Source organism: Oncorhynchus mykiss, chromosome 26, assembly GCF_057628025.1.
Source record: "Oncorhynchus mykiss isolate SJ-2025 chromosome 26, ASM5762802v1, whole genome shotgun sequence".
NCBI classification, from domain to species: domain Eukaryota; kingdom Metazoa; phylum Chordata; class Actinopteri; order Salmoniformes; family Salmonidae; genus Oncorhynchus; species Oncorhynchus mykiss.
The window spans coordinates 19,724,054-19,742,443 of NC_143047.1; the positions used below are offsets into that span (position 1 = coordinate 19,724,054).

The 18,390-nt window shown below is 40.4% G+C and overlaps 1 protein-coding gene across 12 annotated transcripts; it reads left to right on the forward strand.

Annotated features, from left to right (window-relative positions):
* The first annotated feature begins 1,905 nt into the window (after positions 1-1,905).
* LOC110506553 (cell cycle progression protein 1) lies at positions 1,906-17,225 on the forward strand. Of its 12 annotated transcripts, none has more exons than XM_090222352.1 (12): positions 1,906-2,051; positions 4,665-4,735; positions 6,347-6,461; positions 6,712-6,797; positions 6,900-7,107; positions 7,357-7,452; positions 9,390-9,719; positions 10,922-11,040; positions 11,350-11,406; positions 14,237-14,362; positions 14,664-16,024; positions 16,118-17,225. In XM_090222352.1, the coding sequence occupies exons 2-12, from the start codon at positions 4,676-4,678 to the stop codon at positions 16,305-16,307; spliced, it is 2,748 nt and encodes a 915-aa protein (XP_090078478.1). In that variant the 5' UTR covers positions 1,906-2,051; positions 4,665-4,675; the 3' UTR covers positions 16,308-17,225. The 12 variants fall into 12 exon arrangements, with proteins under 12 accessions (XP_090078478.1, XP_090078480.1, XP_090078482.1 ...); XM_090222351.1 differs by having other exon boundaries at positions 1,917-2,051; positions 4,643-4,735; XM_090222354.1 differs by lacking the exon at positions 11,350-11,406.
* Positions 17,226-18,390: the final 1,165 nt, after the last annotated feature.

Below are 18,390 nucleotides of genomic sequence, written 5' to 3' on the forward strand. Positions count from 1 at the left end.
CTCATCTGTATCAGTTGTCATAGAGCTTATGATTTCCTCATCTAATAAACCTGTATGACAACTTGTACCACAACTTTCTGTCTTTAAGTGATTATTAAATCCCAATATCTTGGGTGTCTGAGATTTGATTGAGCAGCACCACTGACACTTCATGTGAATTATTGGCTACATCAGGATGAAACTCAGAAGCAGGTTCTTTATCCTCAAAAGTGTATACATTTTGCATATCAAGTTGGCAGTCTGAGGGTCTTCTCTGAGCAGTTGACATTCCATAATTTAAACTCTCCACAGGCAATAGGTTTTGAACCTGAGCCTAATTTACATTCTCTGTTTGTACCATTTTGTTTAATTTCACCTTGTTGTCACTAGCAATATAATGTATAAATGTGTCACAGTCCACTTTAAGACTACATCCATTTTGCAATGGCTGTACATGAACTCGACATGATTCTGAGTTGCATAGAAAAGTAGGAAATTCTACATCCTTTCGACTATCAAATTGATACCAATTTCACAGATATCACATGCTAGCATTGCTCATTTACTATTATTTGGTTATTTACAGCAACAAGTGTTTTGGGTTTCTTTTAATGTGTGACCCATTCCTCACCATAGTTATGTTTCACTGCATTTCTTCTCCCCACTTTTGTGTTTGTTTGGTGTTTTTTTAAATCAATTAGTGTACTGTCTGACTGTGTTGCACTGACTTAAGTTTGTGCTGTCACACTTATCTCATATGTCATTACATATGGGTGACAGGCTCAAAGGGTTGGTCAACTCAACCTCTTCCTCAATCTCATTAACAAGACTTTGAATTGTACTTCTATTCTTATTACACATATTTCTAAAAAATTGATACTACAATTAATGACAATGGCTGTTCCAGATGGCCATTGCAAAGTTTTGTCAACTTCCTCCCAAAATTGGAACTCAAATGTGTCATTATGCTGCATGATGGCATGTACTGCCATTGAACTAGCATGATAGTCTAAACATTTATTTGATTTTTTTTCCCCTTTCTGTGGCAGGTCTTAACTTTCTGGTGCTCCCCAACATCACAACGACCCCGATACAATTTATGTGTCCAATTTTGGGGTTTAACAGCATTTATAATCCGTTGTGTCAAATTATTCTGATCTATGCTTTTATCAGTACGGTCAACTCCATAGTTAACTTTATCACTACAGAGAACAGCGTCACTATCAGTACAGTCAACTCCTACTATAGCACTAGGTCCACCCTTTACTACTCCTTCCTGTGACTCAATTAATTCAAGCACCTGATTAACACCAGTGTCCACCACTTTACTATCCCTTCCTATACCTTCCTTTAGCTGCATAACACAAGCCTATATCAAAATTCTCATCTTTCCATTTAAGCAGCCCGACACTAATCCTTTGTGTTTTTTGTAGCAGTTGACCATTGCAGATTTTGGGCAACTTCCTTCAAAAATGCATTATCACTCTTTTCATTGTGCTGCATAACATAATTAATTGAAATAGCAGAATAATCCAGAGGTCTTTGTGTCCTCTCTGAGCATGCCCTGAATTTACCCTGCTGCCTGCCCCCTTCTCTCTTCCTTGACCGTACCCTGCTGCTTGCCCCCTTCTCTCCTCCTTGACCTTACCCTGCTGCTTGCCCCCTTCTCTCCTCCTTGATCTTACCCTGCTGCTTGCCCCCTTCTCCCCCTGACCTTACCCTGCTGCTTGCCCCCTTCTCCCCCTGGCCTTACCCTGCTGCCTGCCCCCTTCTCTCCTCCTTGACCTTACCCTGCTGCCTGCCCCCTTCATTGTTAATGTTTAAACAGTTATTTTTCATGTATCATGAATAAATACAGGTTATTGACACGTTTCTACAATTACATGGGATACTTTTATTTAGAACGTTTTCGAAATTCTGTGATCCGGAAGTACGATTTTTAGTGTTGCTGACGAGACGCTGATTGTGTTGTTGTTGAATTGAAATCGATGAAGCTGTGAGAGCGCAATTGTGACTGCAATATCAAGAATCGTTTGCAGAAATACGTACTTTCTACGTTGGAAACTTACTGGGTAATGATATTACTGTCTGGTGTTTTGTCAGGTTAGAGTAGTTTGTAAGTCATACTACTTGTCGTTACAGAGTAGGATAAGTTAGAAACTAACGCGTACTAGTAGCTAACTGTGCGAGTGGCTAGCTATTACTGTTAGGTAGCTAGCAAGAAGATGTTTAAATTTCAGTCTATCTAGCAGCTGTTTGCAGAAAACACCCCTCAGTTCGCATTTTCACCCGATTGTCATTTCTTATGAAAATTGTTAGTATTGTGCATATAATAACGTTACATAGCTACATATGTAACGTTAGCTATCTATATATATATAGCTATCTATTCAGACATCCATTTGTTGACTAATCGATTGCGGATTGGACTCCTCGTGTGCTAACTGTAGTTGGCTAGCTAGCTGGCGACATCGCAGCATTGCAATCCTGCACAGTGCAGCTACGAAGGCCCCCCATGCATTGAACCGTGTGCACCAAACTCGGGTTGTTGAAATAATATCAACAATACTCACTTGGCTTCGTTTTTTTCTTCACCAGTAAACCAGTTAGGTGGCAAAGTAACAGTATTCCAAAATGTTGTGGTGGGGTTGACATTTGCCCCCCACAACCCACATTCTACACAACCACTACTGGGTACTCTGAAAGCTGTATAAACTCTTTATCATGTTCTGCTGCAAAAAGATCATGCCCATACAGGGAAACATAAACAGTTTTCGATATCCCCAAAAGTGGGGCATTGGTGCGATCATTCACCAGCAAAGGGGGTCACATGACATCCCCTACCATTCATAGACGCAAACTACTTTAGCGCCTATTGACGATAGTATCTTCTGACGGGGGAATTGTGTTAAGTTACTCTAAACATGAACACGCATCGCTTGCGGTACTGTATTGGAAATATGTAACGTATATTTCATATCAGTGAAAAATTATTTATTTTAAACTAAATGTAAATTACTACACACATTTTATAGGGTTAGTGTTCCCACACAGCCATATCTCCACGTTCGAGCGCTTGTTTACGGAAGACATAATTCGCCACCCGCTGTCTAGCGTGTTCAGAACACCTGTGTGTGTTAGCAGAGAGGAAGAGAGATGTCCAACTCGGCAGAAAATCTGTCTCCCTCCTTTAGGTGGTGTTTTTTCACCAAGCAATGAGTTTTTGTATGGAGGTCAATAATGACTGTCGAATTTGGTCAACAAATAAACTAATGTCTTATTTTCTCGAATATACGCATAAGTTGTACAGAGTGTATGTTAAGAGTGTACTGATATAAGTAGGACACGTGGATAATCCGGTGTTGTGCCGAAAATCCCCCTCCTGGCAGAATACTTCCCCCTTCGGGTTCTTCATTGCTGCGACTTGTTCTCGTTGAGATTTCTGCTCTCCACGCCGTTGTCAATTTAGCCTACATTTCACTGATCTTAGTAGTAGAAAGCATTTTTGTCTGCTGTTGTGTATGTGGTGGTTCTAGCTTGTACAGCGCCCTGGGCGAACCCACTCTTCAGCGCCCGGTGCCGCTGCCCATGTCGCCCGTACTTAAATCCGCTACTTATTTGTATTAGTCTAAAAATACATCTCTTTGCCAAAATTCGTCATATCTCCCATGGCTTATTCGACTAGTATTTTTGAAAGTGTAAGGATAATAATTCAGCCATAGTTGTTCTGAAATGTTTATTGCTTGCCAACATTTGACTCCCTCTATGTTTAATATAACACATACATTAATGATTAATTTCGGTTGCCTATCCTGACTTGAAGTTTGTTCTATATAAAGTATTTGACTCTAGCCACAAAATTAAGGAAATTAGAAGGGGGGATTCTGGCAGGGGGATATTTTCGACACAACACTGGCAACTTTGAGAGAGAAAAAACACTTTATATCCGAGTTGTCTCAAGATGGCTATGCATAGTCATGGCATGAGGCTAGTAGCATAGCATTTCTCTCTATTGAATACAGGTGGTTAAAGTCAACAACCCTCATCGAATAGTCAAAAAAGTATTATAATAATGAGATGTATCCACCAACCCAAAGAACAGATAGATAGAAGCTAGACAGCCCGTCTTGCCGCTTTGTGGACAACGGCTCCCATTGTTAGGGAGACGCATGTATTGTCAGTATATCCATAATCTTTGGTGTAAGCTAACTAGGAAGGAAGTGTAGGTCGTCAACTGGAGGCACACACAGTGTATGAATCTGTGCACAACTGCTACAGTAAGTGTATCTTTTTTATTTGATAAATGTTCTCGCTGACATGAAAGACAAGGGGCATATGTTTAGAAAACCGTTTTGAAAGTGATGATTGACGTTTCTAAACGTTAAAACAATGTCAAAATTGTAGTTGACATGGATCCAAATGTGAGCGAATGTAATGGCTGAAAACCCTCCATATGGAGATTAATGGTTTTTGAGAGCTAGACATTCCCCTGTCAACGAGGCATGCATTATGCTGCAATGTCTGTGTACTGTTGTTGTGAACTGTCTTATCTCAATGTAATATCAGTGAACTGTGGTTTTATGCAGAATTATACATTTTGCATTTGAGTATTCAAATGTTCCTCTTGTGGAAAAAATAAAAATTCCTAATGCATTTTTTACAGTGTGCTCCATTGTTTTTACCAGCTGGCGGAGCCATGTCAGAGAGCTCAAGTGACACAGAGTCCTCCTGTGGGTGGACTATCATAAGTAATGAAGTAAGTCAAGTCTTTTTGACTCTACCTGAGTGCTTATTTGATTCCCCATCAGCCTGAGCACCTCAGCTAACACTTTTAGGACCAATAGTCCAGTACTAGGAACTAGAGGTTGACCGATTAATCGGAATGGCCGATTTCAAGTTTTCATAACAATCGGAAATCGGTATTTTTGGGCGCCGATTTGCCAATTTTTTTTTTTATTCCTTTATTTGATTAGGCAAGTCAGTTAAGAACACAATCTTATTTTCAATGATGGCCTAGGAACGGTGGGTTAACTGCCTCGTTCAGGGGCAGAATGACAGATTTTCACCATGTCAGCTCGGGGGATCCAATCTTGCAACCTTACAGTTAACTAGTCCAACGCAATAACGACCTGCCTCTCTCTCGTTGCACTCCACAAGGAGACTGCCTGTTACGCGAATGCAGTAAGCCAAGGTAAGTTGCTAGCTAGCATTAAACTTATCTTATAAAAAACAATCAGTCATAATCACTAGTTAACTACACATGGTTGATGATATGACTAGATATTATCTAGCGTGTCCTGCGTTGCATATAATCTGACTGAGCATACAAGCATACAAGTATCAAAGTATCTGACTGAGCGGTGGTAGGCAGAAGCAGGTGCGTAAACATGAATTCAAACAGCACATTAGTGCGTTTTGCCAGAAGCTCTTCGTTGTGCGTCAAGCATTGTGCTGTTTATGACTTCAAGCCTATCAACTCCCGAGATGAGGCTGGTGTAACCGAAGTGAAATGGCTAGCTAGTTAGCGCACGCTAATAGCGTTTCAAACGTCACCCGCTCTGAGCTTTCTAGTAGTTGTTCCCCTTGCTCTGCATGAGTAACGCTGCTTCGATGGTGGCTATTGTCATTGTGTTCCTGGTTCGAGCCCAGGGAGGAGCGAGGAGAGGGGCGGAAGCTATACTGTTACACTGGCAATACTAAAGTGCCTATAAGAACATCTAATAGTCAAAGGTTAATGAAATACAAATGGTATTGAGGGAAATAGTCCTATAATTCCTATAATAACTTCAACCTAAAACTTCTTACCTGGGAATATTGAAGACTCATGTTAAAAGGAACCACCAGCTTTCATATGTTCTGAGCAAGGAACTGAAACGTTAGCTTTCTTACCAAATTGAACATGTTTCATTATTTTCTTTAGGCTAAATTGATTTTATTGATGTATTATATTAAGTTAAAATAAGTGTTCATTCAGTATTGTTGTAATTGTCATTATTACAAATAGATAAATAAAAATTGTCCGATTCAATCGGTATCGGCATTTTTGGTTCTCCAATAATCGGTATCGGTTTCGTCATTTGAAAAATCACAATCGGTCGACCTCTACTAGGAACCAGAGGCCTTAATTCCTCAGTGCACTCTAATGGGACTGGCCTATAGATATGACTGTTACAGTGACTGGCTAATTCAAAGTTTCATGTCATCTAGTTACTTCTTGAGTGCCTTTATGGCAGTCAATGCCATTATGCCGACTGTCTAGAATAATTTGAAGGTCTGAGGGTTAATGCTGTGAACTGGAGGTCATAGTATGCCTTCATGTAGGGTTGTCTAAAATGTGGTAGGCTAATATAATAGGTTTGTTTCTAAGGGTTCAGATATTGAGGCCCTGGGGCCAGAGAACGGCCTGGAATGTGGATCTGATCTCCCAGAGAGTGCAGTGCTGGAGCCAGAGCTGCTGCAGGACCAACTCACCACTCTCTCTGGTAGGAGGAGTTACCATATGCCTTGTTATGACAAATGAAATATCTAGGCCTATTACAAAAAAAAACTATAGATGACTGGGTTAAACTGTTTCAACATTGTAATATACATGTATCAGAAAAACTACATAATTTGGTTTAACCATCTGTAATCAAACACATTTATAGCTGTATTGGGATGATATGTGCTCACAGTAGATGACGTGCACTCAACTTTTCTTCAAATTTTAAATGTCCTCTAAATGTGTTTCAGCTGAGTTCACTGAGGAGAGGGGTGAGTCATCTCTTAATGCCACTCTAAAAGAAGAAACCTTAGATGAGATATTGTCTGCTTCTGAGGTGAGGGATAAAAACAAAACATTCTTCAGCTGTATATTTGTATGATTCCCATGTCGCTATGTTTCCAGTCCCTATGCCAACCATGTGGAATATCCTCTGCAGGCTGGAGGTGAGGTGGCCGGGGACGAGCAAGTGACTCTGTGCTCCTCCAGTGACCACTCTGACATTGTGACTCTGGGGGACACTAGGGAGACTGAGCTCGGGCCTTGGGATGAGCAGGCGGTGGAGGAGGAAGAGGGAGCAGTCAGTGAGGAGCTCTACCTGGGCACCTCCTCCAGCAGCCAGTACACCTTCAGCACAGCAGAGACTGGTAGGGCAAACCAACACACCCTTTAGGGGATGTTTCAATGAATTCCAGTATGAGGTAAATTGGAGAATTTAGATACATTTGTATTTATCTTCGCAGTTCAAAGTTAGAGATGTTTCCATGCAAGGTTTGATGGTCTGGTGATGATCAAGCAACTTAAGTGGATAAGAGAACAGATAGGGCATGACGACAAACAGAAGAAACCAACAAAGCACTCCTTCCTATCCCTTTCCCCTTCCCCTTGTCCTAAAGCCAGGCTGATGATGGGCCACTGGAAGCTTCCACAGAGTCTGTGGGACTTGGGCTGCCAACTGAAAGGGCAGATGTCTGGCAGCTGTCCTCTCTCAGGTGGTATAAACTGGACTGGTGTGAATATGATAGTGTGCTGCTTGTCTTGCTCAACACAGTGTAGCAGGCCTAAACCTGATAAGCTGTTGTCAGGGCAAATTCTGTCCGATGATGTAAACAAGTTCTGCTTCTTTTGAAGGGTGTTGCAACTGCCACTAAATGTGTGAAACGAAACACTTGCGTGGTATTTCTGCATGATGTGTGTTTTTATAGGCTTAACAACTGGAAGTTGCCCCAGTGATGATTTGCCTAAATGTCATTGGTTTGACTGATATACCTGATGTATAATTAGCTCAGCCTATAATACATTTTATTTCAGAAAAATTGTATATCAGATTAGTTGTTAGTCTGGATCTCCTGTATTTCTCTTTAAACTTTAGGCTACGGGTCACCTCTGTGGTCATGTAACCTAGATTAAACTTGATACTGAGGCATGTTGTTTACATGTTTCTCCTATTACCAGAGGGATGTCTTTAATCAGATTTTGCAATCAATGGTTATTGTTAAGCAAAACATAATCAAATTTTCACAGCAATGTGGGTCCGTTTCACAGGTTTGGCATTTCCTCTGGAAGACTAAAGCATTCTTTTTGTTTCCCCAGTTGAATGTGCACCAATGTCATGAAGCCTAGCTTTACAACAGGGGTCTCCAACCCTGTTTCTGGAGAGCTACCCTCCTGTAGGTTTTTGTGCCAATCTCAGTTGTAACTCACCTGGTTTTTAAACCAGCTAATTGTTAGAATCAGGTGTGCTAGACTGAGAACCTACAGGACTGTAGCTCTCCAGGAACAGGGTTGGAGAGCCCTACTTTACAAAAAAAAACTGTATAGGCTTTAAAGGGGGGCTGAACTTCCTGATTTTCGTTTAGTTTTTCGACTTGGTCATTGAGAAATGCAGCAGGCATGACCAAAGCCAAATAAGAGTTGTCTTGGAGGGGTGTGGTTTAATGTGTGTCTCTCTTGCGTGTGTGTGTGTGTGTGTGTGTGTGTGTGTGTGTTCACACGTGGCAAGTGTTTGTGTACTGTTTTGGCAGAGTGAATATACAATCACTCACTCTTCTAGATAACTTGAAAGGCTAACCAGGTCTTGTCTTGATGTCGCCTAGGCTAGTTAGTGCTAGCCAACTTATTTAGCCAATTAGCTTCACCCTCTGGTGTGCCGCTGTGGCAAAGTTGGTTTGACATTGAATAGCTTATCTCTAGGGCTAGTTAGGGGCCATCAGTAAATTACTGTAAATGGGAAAATATTTTAATGTTTCACATCTTTTATTTCTCATTCAACGCTTTCAATATTTTAATTTCCACAATTTATTGCAGGTTTGAGGTTTTTAAGTAAGTACATTTGGAGCTATTGACATTTTAAAATATTGTCCCATGTACATTGTGTAATTTACTGATGGTCCTTAAATAGCCCCATAGGGATGTCACATGTCAAACCAAATTGACCATGGGCATTACGATGGGGTCGCCTGCAGCTGAGCGCTGAACTGATGATTACTTGGTGCTGCCAACTGTGGGCAGGATTGAAATATACCCAACCCAAGGAAAACTGTTATGGTACCCATACATTTTTTTTCCCATCTCGCAAATCATTGTTTTAGACGAGACTGACTTTATGACCAAAATTATCCCATTTACACTTTGTAGTCAATTTTGATAGTAGAATAACTGCTTCTGACTCATCGATGCCACATAGGCCGTTTTCAAAATGAGAAGTAGCTTTTTAGGGGCAGTCTCTTTAATTAGAATTGAATGGAGACATGATATATTGCTACTAGATCAATGAGGGCAATTAAAACCATATATTTTAAGTAGCAATGTGCTGTTAATGATTTTAGCAGCATACGCATGATTTACAAGCTTGTCAACCTACATGTCTACCTTGTAATTATGGTTCAGTGCACTAATTATTATTTGTGTGGGTGTGTGTATGTTGCAGTTTTCCCTGCAGAGCAGCCTGTGGTTGCAGACTCCAGCAGCAGCAGTGAGGATGAGGGAGGAGTGCAGGTCACCCCAGTAGTGCGGAGGCGCAGGGTGAGGAAGAGCACCACTAGCTCTGTGGCTGAGCCTGGAGAGGAGGTGCAGGAGTCTGGCCCCAGTGACCGAGAGGAGACTCTAGAGGAGGAGCAGAAGGAGGTACAGGAGGAGGAGGTGCAGCAGGAACCGTGCGTTGCACCCCCACCTCAAGGCCATGTCAGCAGCACCCTTAACAAATGTATCCTACTAGCCCTCGTCATCGCCATCAGCATGGGCTTTGGTCACTTCTACGGTAAGCATCATGGGAAAGTATTGGTAAATATGTGATGAAGAATTTCAATGTTGCTCATTATAAGTATGGAATCATTGGTAAAAGGATTTCACGAGTAGGGCTGTTTTAGCAGTTTTAACTTGTGTTGGTTTTGTGTTCTAGGAAAATTTGAAGGTACAGTATAGAGTGGATGGTATGAGGGTAATTAACTCAGCTTGCTTAGGTGCATAAGTCATGATAACGTCATGTGAATGTTATGTGTCATCACCGCATCCTAGTTTTGAATAGCGCAAACTAAACCTGTGTGTTTAGTGGGATTATGCAAAGCATGTCTAGTGCCTACATAGATATATTTGATCATATTGAAAGGATACACATCCTATTAAGATAGTGAAAAGAGAATTACAGTGCTTCTGTTGACTTCTTGAATCCATCCTCATCAGAATGTTTGTTATGTGTAGAAACATCATTTAGTCATAGGGTGGCAGGTAGCCTAGTGGTTAAGAGGGTCGATGTGCCCTTGAGCAAGGCACTTAACCCGGATTGCTCCTGTGAGTCACTCTTGGTGAGCGTGTCTGCTAAATGGTTCAAATGTAAAAATGTAATACAGTATCTGGGTTGTGGTCAATAAGCAATCAGTTTTCCAATGTTATTGGAAGCTCAGAGCTGGCTGAAAGGTGACATTCTGAGTATGACTGATAAACATAATCAGAGGTGTGCCACATTTTGTGAGTTGACTACAAACCAGATGCTCATGATGGGACAGTTGTTTAATGTAAGTCAATTTATTTTCTGTTTTTATGTGTGGTAGTATATTACTTTCTTGTGCCATCATCTTTGGTGAGGTAACAATGGGTTCCTAATTTCCCACGGGTCAGGGAATTCCAACACCTACACCCCACACAGGTTTTCTAATTTGCCAGCGAGTGTGGTCATAAGTCAACAATACACACAATAACACATTGATGTTATTGAGTTCATTTTGCCACTGCTGATCAATGTCACCAAATAGTTTTGAATCTTGGAAACTAATTGGATAAGTCTTAAAATGTTTGTTTGTCCAAGAGTGGGAACCCTTTTTATTGCACCTAACATGACGTGGACATTTCCCACAACTTTTTCTGCTTCTGTGTTACTATTCTTGAATGTGTATTATCATCTGGTGAATCATGCCTATGCTTACGGAAAATGAAGGGAATGCCTAATATTTCATTCTAACACAGGCACAGTACAGGTTCAGGACAGGCAGAAGATTGTGGAGAAGATCTGTGGAGTGAACGACCTTGATCATTCGAGAGATCTGCAGCCTCAGTGTCATAAAGGACCAAATGTCATCAACAAGGTCTGTAAAGAGTTCTTGATGCATACATTTAGGTATCATAAGCCACCTCCCTCTATCCTTCTCAAATAAATTAGCATAATAAAACAAAATACATGTTATTTTCCTGTCTTAGAAACGGGTTTTTCTTTTTTCTTTGGTGAACTTTGTTTCAGCTATAGAATTCTCTCATTCTTTTGACAGAACACATGCAGATTTCAGGCATTAAAGTGCCAGTAGTCCTAACGTCACATTTGGAACTATCAGTATCATATTTTAGGAAGAACTTTTAAGCGTTTCAATATTAAATTGATCTATCCACAACTTTTACAGCAATGCTCAGTGAGCACTCATTTCACTATTACTCATCAAGAAAATCTAACTTCTGTGGTAAGTATGCTTATGCCCCAACTAAAGCACACTATTGCTCCTTCCAGAGAGCCACTTGCTCGCAAAATAATGTATCTTCACCACCCACCACACGGAAGGATGTTTTAATTAATTAATTAATTTGCAAATTATGCCTCAAAGGAAGTGGTCAAACACTATCTAGCTTTGTTACATTTTCCACTGATCTCAAATAGTTTTTGATATGACATACAGTAGCAATATGTTTCTTTAGGCAATGAGGTCCTTGTATTGAAATACATTGCAAGCCACCTATATTATACTGTGTAGCCTATCCTTGTTTTTGTGGTTTATATTTAGGGCTTCACAGTGACACTGAAATCTATTGTTATGCTTAGATTTATTTTTTCTTGACCTGGTCAAATAACTTAAGATTTGATTGGTAACTTTTTTTCTAATTTGGCCCAACGAAATTAGAGGCCATGGTTAACTTAGACAAAAATAATTGCCCCGATTGGCCTAAAGGTGGCAGTGTTAACTTGTTATGGCTGCAATCCCACTAACAGGATAAGTGTCATCAACAACTGCTGAATAGCATAGCGCTACATTCAATAAATATTACTAAAAATATTTATATTCATGAAATCACAAGTGCAATATAGGAAAACACAGTTTAGCCTTTTGTTAATCTACCTGTGGTGTCAGATTTTGAAATTATGCTTTACAGCGAAAGCAATCCAAGCGTTTGTGTAAGTTTATCGATCACACGACAACATTACGTACACTTAGCATCAGGTAGCTTGGTCACGAAAATCAGAAAAGCAATCAAATTAATCGTTTACCTTTGATGATCTTCGGATGTTTTCACTCACGAGACTCCCAGTTACACAACAAATGTTCCTTTTGTTCCATAAAGATTATTTTTATATCCAAAATACCTCAGTTTGTTTGGCACGCTATGTTCAGAAATCCACAGGAAAGAGCGGTCACGACGACGCAGATGAAAATTCCAAATAGTTTCCATAATGTCCACAGAAACATGTCAAACGTTTTTTATAATCAATCCTCAGGTTGTTTTAAAAATATATAATCGATAATATATCAACCGCAAATGTCTTTCACAGTAGGAGAGGGAAAAGCAATACCTATCCAAACTCTGATGCGTGAGCAAAACTCATGTGACCACTTGACGCGATGTCATAGTTCTGGCTCATTTTTCAAAATAAAAGCCTGAAACTATGTCTGAAGACTGACACCTTGAGGAAGCGATAGGAAAAGGAATCTGGTTCATATCCCTTTAAATCCAGCAAAGGGAGGCTATGGAACATGGAGTTTTCAAAATAGAAGCCACTTCCTGTTTTGATTTTCCTCAGGGTTTCGCCTCTAATACCAGTTCTGTTATACTCACAGACAATATTTTGACAGTTTTGGAAACTTTAGATTGTTTTCTATCCAATACTAATAATAATATGCATATATTAGCAACTGAGACTGAGGAGCAGGCCGTTTACAATGGGCACCTTTTCATCCAAGCTACTCTACTGCCCCTGCAGCCATAAAAAGTTAAGCAACCTCACTTATTAAACCCTCATATCCTCCGTTCCGTTTAACCTAGAGACTTGAAACGTTGTATGTAGGTGTCTTTCTTTATGCTGAACAAATTTGCCTCAAGGACCCATAAAGTCCGTCAGCATAGATTTTGTTCCATCTTGAACATTTTGGAAACTTAAGACCAAATTCGTCATGTAGGCTCATGGTACATCTCTTAACTTAGTTCGAGAAAAGCTAAGGGATTGGTTACAAGATGGCTGAGTTATTGATAATCAGATTTTACGTGTCCATGTAAATCCACTTCAAAATCGCCTATCAACTTAACTTTAGGGTCATCATGATGAACCATGTTAAGTTTGGCATTGATATCTTCAAAAAATAATAAGGAAACTTAACAATTAACTTTTGACTCTTTTTAAAGCTAATGCTTAAAATAGTCATAAATCTCATGGACTAAAAGTCAGATTCACTCCAAATGTGGTCTCTCAAAAGAGTAAGTAAACACTGCATTCAAAGATGGCCACACTATACCAGTAGATGCGTATATGCTAAAATAGGTTTAAAATACTTCAAAAATCTTCTTCTCATGAACCATAGGACCAAATTACACCAAATCTGGAAAGTAAGCCCATGGTACATGTCTTAAATTACTTTGAGAAAGACGAAGGGATTGGTCAAATTCGGATTATGTGTCCATTTAAACCAGTGTAAATATACTCCATAGTGGTCTAGCAACTTGAAATTTGTCATTGCTATCATGAAGATGAACCACACTGAATTTGGTTTTGATATCTCAAGTCATGTAATGCTAATGCACAAAATCATCTGCAGGCATATTCTCCTCATGAACCATACATCAGATTCACTCCAGATTTTGTATTTAGACATAAGGCTTTTAATAGTTGTTTTTTCTCTGCATTCAAATATGGCCACACTGTACCAAAAGATGCACATATGCTAATGATAAAAATTCTTGAAATCTTCTTCTCAATGCTTTCAGTGATTGCACATAAAGGAAGATAGCACTTTATTATGTAGGAACTTTCTTTGTTATCCAACTGATATTTTCTCCTTTATCATCCTGTGACCACGTTCATATTGCTGCTCGCAGCTATATTTGTGATTTCACATTTAAACTCTTCATGTTACGTGACTATTCTCTACAAATTGGATTCTCTACGATTTGTTTTTGATGGCTTTTTGCCCCCTTGAGAACCATTTGACACTCCACTTAACTGTAGCGTGAGATGAAGCTTAAGTGTATTCTCATTTTATAGCAATGCATTTGCTCACTTTGGTGATGCTGTTTCCACACGTTTAGGACGTGGTTAAGAGTCTGAGAGAAGACCTAAAGGACAAGAGTGACATGATGCTGTCCCTCACAGGGATTATGGACAAGCTTACTAAAGAGAACCAGGATCTCAGATCCAAACAGGCCCAGCTACAGGTAACATGCAAGTACAGGTTACGATTCAAATTTAACACTAGTGGTGGGTCTTTCCATATAAATTTAAGGTGGACTAATATCTAAAGATAAAGGTTCAAATGCTGCAACAAAATTCACCATTAATTGATTTGTCATTTATTCGTCTGACTGAAGAAATTGTATTTTGTCATCGTTTCACTGTTAACCATCTTCATTATTAATTTGAGGCCTAACTGTTCCCCTTGTTGTTCATATGTTAAGTGTTTTGCTAATACTCCTTTGTGGATGCATAACAAATTATGTATTTTTGTTTTGAAACAAGGCCCAGAAAGAAGACTTGGTCGTGAAACTGAAGCAGACTGGCGAGGAGAGGGTTAAGATTGAGTCTAAGCAGAGTCACCTGATGGTGGAGAACCAGCTGCTGAAGAGCTCCCTGGAGCGTGAGGAGGAGTCCCTGTCCACCCTTCAGGAGGAGCTGAGGAACCTGCGCTCCCAGATCCGAGACCTGGAGGAGACTGGGGCCGGGACCGATTCCATACTCTCTGAAAACCAGAGGCTGAAGGACCACCTGGAGGAGGAGACGCAGCGCCTCCGCAGCTTCCTGAGCCAGAGGGAGGCCCTGATGGCTGAGGCCCAGACACTGAGGAGGGAGCTGGATAATGAGCGGAGGGTGACTGACCAGCTTAGGGAGCAGCTGAGCAGCCGCAACACCAGGGCTGGAGGAGAGATCGACCCGGAGACAGAGGAGCTGCAGTCACGGCTCATGGAGTTGCAGAAGAAGCTGAGTTTTGAGCAGCAGCGCTCTGACCTTTGGGAGAGGCTCTATGTGGAAACCAAAGAGGAGAGGGCCAAGGGAGACAAGCAGGCCAAAGTCAAGAGGTCCAAGGATGGCGTGATAGGGAAGGTGAAAGACACTTTTGATGCGGTGAAGAACTCCACCAAGGAGTTTGTGCACCATCACAAAGAGCAGATAACGAAAGCCAAAGAGGCTGTGAAGGAGAATCTGAGGAAGTTCTCTGATTCTGTGAAATCCACCTTCCGCCACTTCAAGGACTCTGCTTCGCGTATGATGGACAAGACTTACCGGCCTCACGATCGGAGGTTTCATGAGAGGAAGGAAGCCAAGACAGAGCAGCCGGAGCATCATAGAGACCATGGAAACAAGGACTCAGAGGAGGAACCATGGCAGCCCAGAACCCACAAGCCCCTGCATCGTCACCCTCGTAAATCCACTGATGACTCTTTCCAGGCACACCGTAACACCCGGAAGTCAGGGGGTAAAGTTGAGGAGGACCCAGAGGCTGAGCAACAACAAAGAGGAGTGCCCAAAGGTTGCTCTGGGGTTTTTGACTGTGCCTACCAAGAATCCATGAGCCTCTTCAACAAAGCCATGGACCCCATAAGAGCAGATGAGTTCAACCAGCTGCTTCACAGCTACCTCCAGCAGGAGGTTGACCACTTCCACCACTGGACTGAGCTGGAGAGCTTTATTAAACATTTCTTTCACAACGGCGTCTTCATCCATGATCAGATGCTGTTCACAGACTTTGTTAGTGGTGTGGAAGACTACCTGGAGGACATGGATGAGTATCATGGCCACAACGATGACGTCTTTGAAGATCTTGATGAGTATGTCTACAGGCACTTCTTTGGAGATACCTACTCACAACGTTATGGGTCAAGGTAAGTTTATAGTTTTCATAACTGTTTTTTCAATAGGATCTTGTGAATGTTGTGCTTTACCATATTCTGACATTTCTTTTCGCCAACTCACAGTAGACCCTTTGAAGTGCCAAATACGGATACTAAAGAAGAAAGACTAGCCAAGCACCAGCAGCGCAATCAGAGGGCCCGGCCCCGGTCACAAAGAGAGAGGAAGTGGAGCAGAGCAGGACGGAACACAGACAGACACATGGCTGATGTAAAAATAGAGTTGGGTCCTATGCCCTTTGATCCCAAATATTGAGAATAATCTTACCTAATGAATCTGTTTTTATAATGGCTGATATTGTAGTTGCAAAGGCTATTTAGGATGTGTTTGATGGAAAGCCTTTTCACTTCTTATTCTTCTGTTTTTGTGATTTTGCACAATGTTCTTTTAATGCTGCCGAATGTCCCCTTGCTTCCTGTGTTGTGTAAGCAATCCTTAGGTTAGTAGCAATGGTGGTGTATCTGACTGCAATCTAATCTCATGCGCACAAAGAAAATGATTGCTGCAATGATAAATATGACTAACTACAGCAAGAAACATGGGAATGTTTAGTAAATCTGACAGTAGCTAACTCTGTAGTACACATTCATTGTCATCAGGTCAGCTGTTACATGTTCTTTTTAAGAGCCATCACTGACTGTAATTTGCACAACATTTCTTATTTTTGGGCCTTGTTTAAAAAATAATAATAATCTATTACCATTTTTAATTGTCTAAATGTAGGCCTAATGTGAATGAATAATGATTAATTGGATGCATCCAACAATGGAAAGAAATACATTGAGAAGCATTGAGAAGTTATGCACTGACAAATACACTTTAATTTAAATTCCAAATTGTAATAAGGTGACAAATTGATACTTGTGAGATGATGGCCTAAACAATTGCTGACAATGATACTGTTGTGTGCAGTAAAACTTTAAAAGTAGCAAAACCACTGAGAAATACTTGCAAGAATGCAAGCTGGTTCCACAGTCGATTTCTATAATTTGCTGCTACGTTACATATTTGTTTAAAATGGTGAGATAAAGTGCAACTGTGTTGTCGTTAAATTGTTCAGTAACATTCCAACTATGGCTTGTTTTATTAAGGCTGATTTATTTCCTTTCATTTACAGATGTGCTGTTGAAAATGAATTGCAGCTTCCCAATAAATGAAAAAAGTGAATATTGATTGCTTCTCCCCCCTAACATAGTGGACTGTCTGGCTAGGTGTTGCATTATTTTCAATGTTTAAAATATCAATCTGTTATTCAGTTTTAATTATAATTTATTCCATTACATTGCAGATCCATTTTGATTTAACTTCAAAAATGTATATTGAATATTTACTGCACTGCCTCGGTAGCTATAAGCATGCCACAGTTCTTACTCATGCAAAAGCCCACAAAAAATGGACTGTACCTGTAGAAAGGTGTAGAGTGATAGGGCATTAGAAAGAGGGCTTCAGGCAGTGGAGGGGTTGAAGGATCACTGTTGTAACACAGGGTCTGGAGGTGACCCATGACATCCAGTGTGCCTCGCTGGTGAAGCAGACCTGTGTACAGGGCTGGGACCTTATATCTGCTGTCCACTCCCACGTCAAATAGCCATAGGTGAAGTTAAGGATTTAGCAGAATACACAGCCTATTGTCCACAAAAAGGTTATTAGAAGGGTACTGCTTAAACTTTCAAGAAAATTGTTGCAAGAATATTCAAAAACAATAAGATGTGCGATTTCGAGGGATTGCCAGTATTCATCCGGGACAAAGCTGGTCTGGACCAGGAAGCAGTTGATGAGACGGAATGCCACAGTGAAGACACTGACATGGACCCCAAATACATCTGAGGAGAAGAAGAATAAACAAAAACACGTCAGATTAGGCTGCCTGTGTTAGATGTGCATTGGTAATTACATCCATTATCAACTAGTCATTTGAAAGACTAAAGCATTCTGAAACTGCAAGTACAATTGCATGCTCCTGGATCACCTGTTGCCTACTTCAATTTCATTTGTATTTATTTATTTAACCTTTATTTAACTAGGCAAGTCAGTTAAGAACACATTCTTATTTATGTTGATGTAGCTAGCTAAACTTTATTTCCATTCTAACTTTTATCATCAACAGCAGTTTGACATTTGTTCAGTCTGCTAGAAATATGATAGCTGCTTTACCAAACAGGGAACATACAGTTGTGGCCAAAAGTTTTGAGAATGACACAAATATTAATTTCCACAAAGTCTGCTTCTTCAGTGTCTTTAGATATCTTTGTCAGATGTTACTATGGAATACTGAAGTATAATTACAAGCAATTCATAAGTGTCAAAGGCTTTTATTGACAATTACATGAAATTGATG

Excerpts from the sequence above, each read along its gene's own strand:
- LOC110506553 (XM_090222352.1), top strand. The coding sequence starts at position 4,676 with ATGTCAGAGAGCTCAAGTGACACAGAGTCCTCCTGTGGGTGGACTATC. Across the intron at positions 6,798-6,899 it reads AGATATTGTCTGCTTCTGAG|GCTGGAGGTGAGGTGGCCGG; the intron begins GTGAGGGATAAA and ends TATCCTCTGCAG. Across the intron at positions 7,108-7,356 it reads CTTCAGCACAGCAGAGACTG|CCAGGCTGATGATGGGCCAC; the intron begins GTAGGGCAAACC and ends CTTGTCCTAAAG.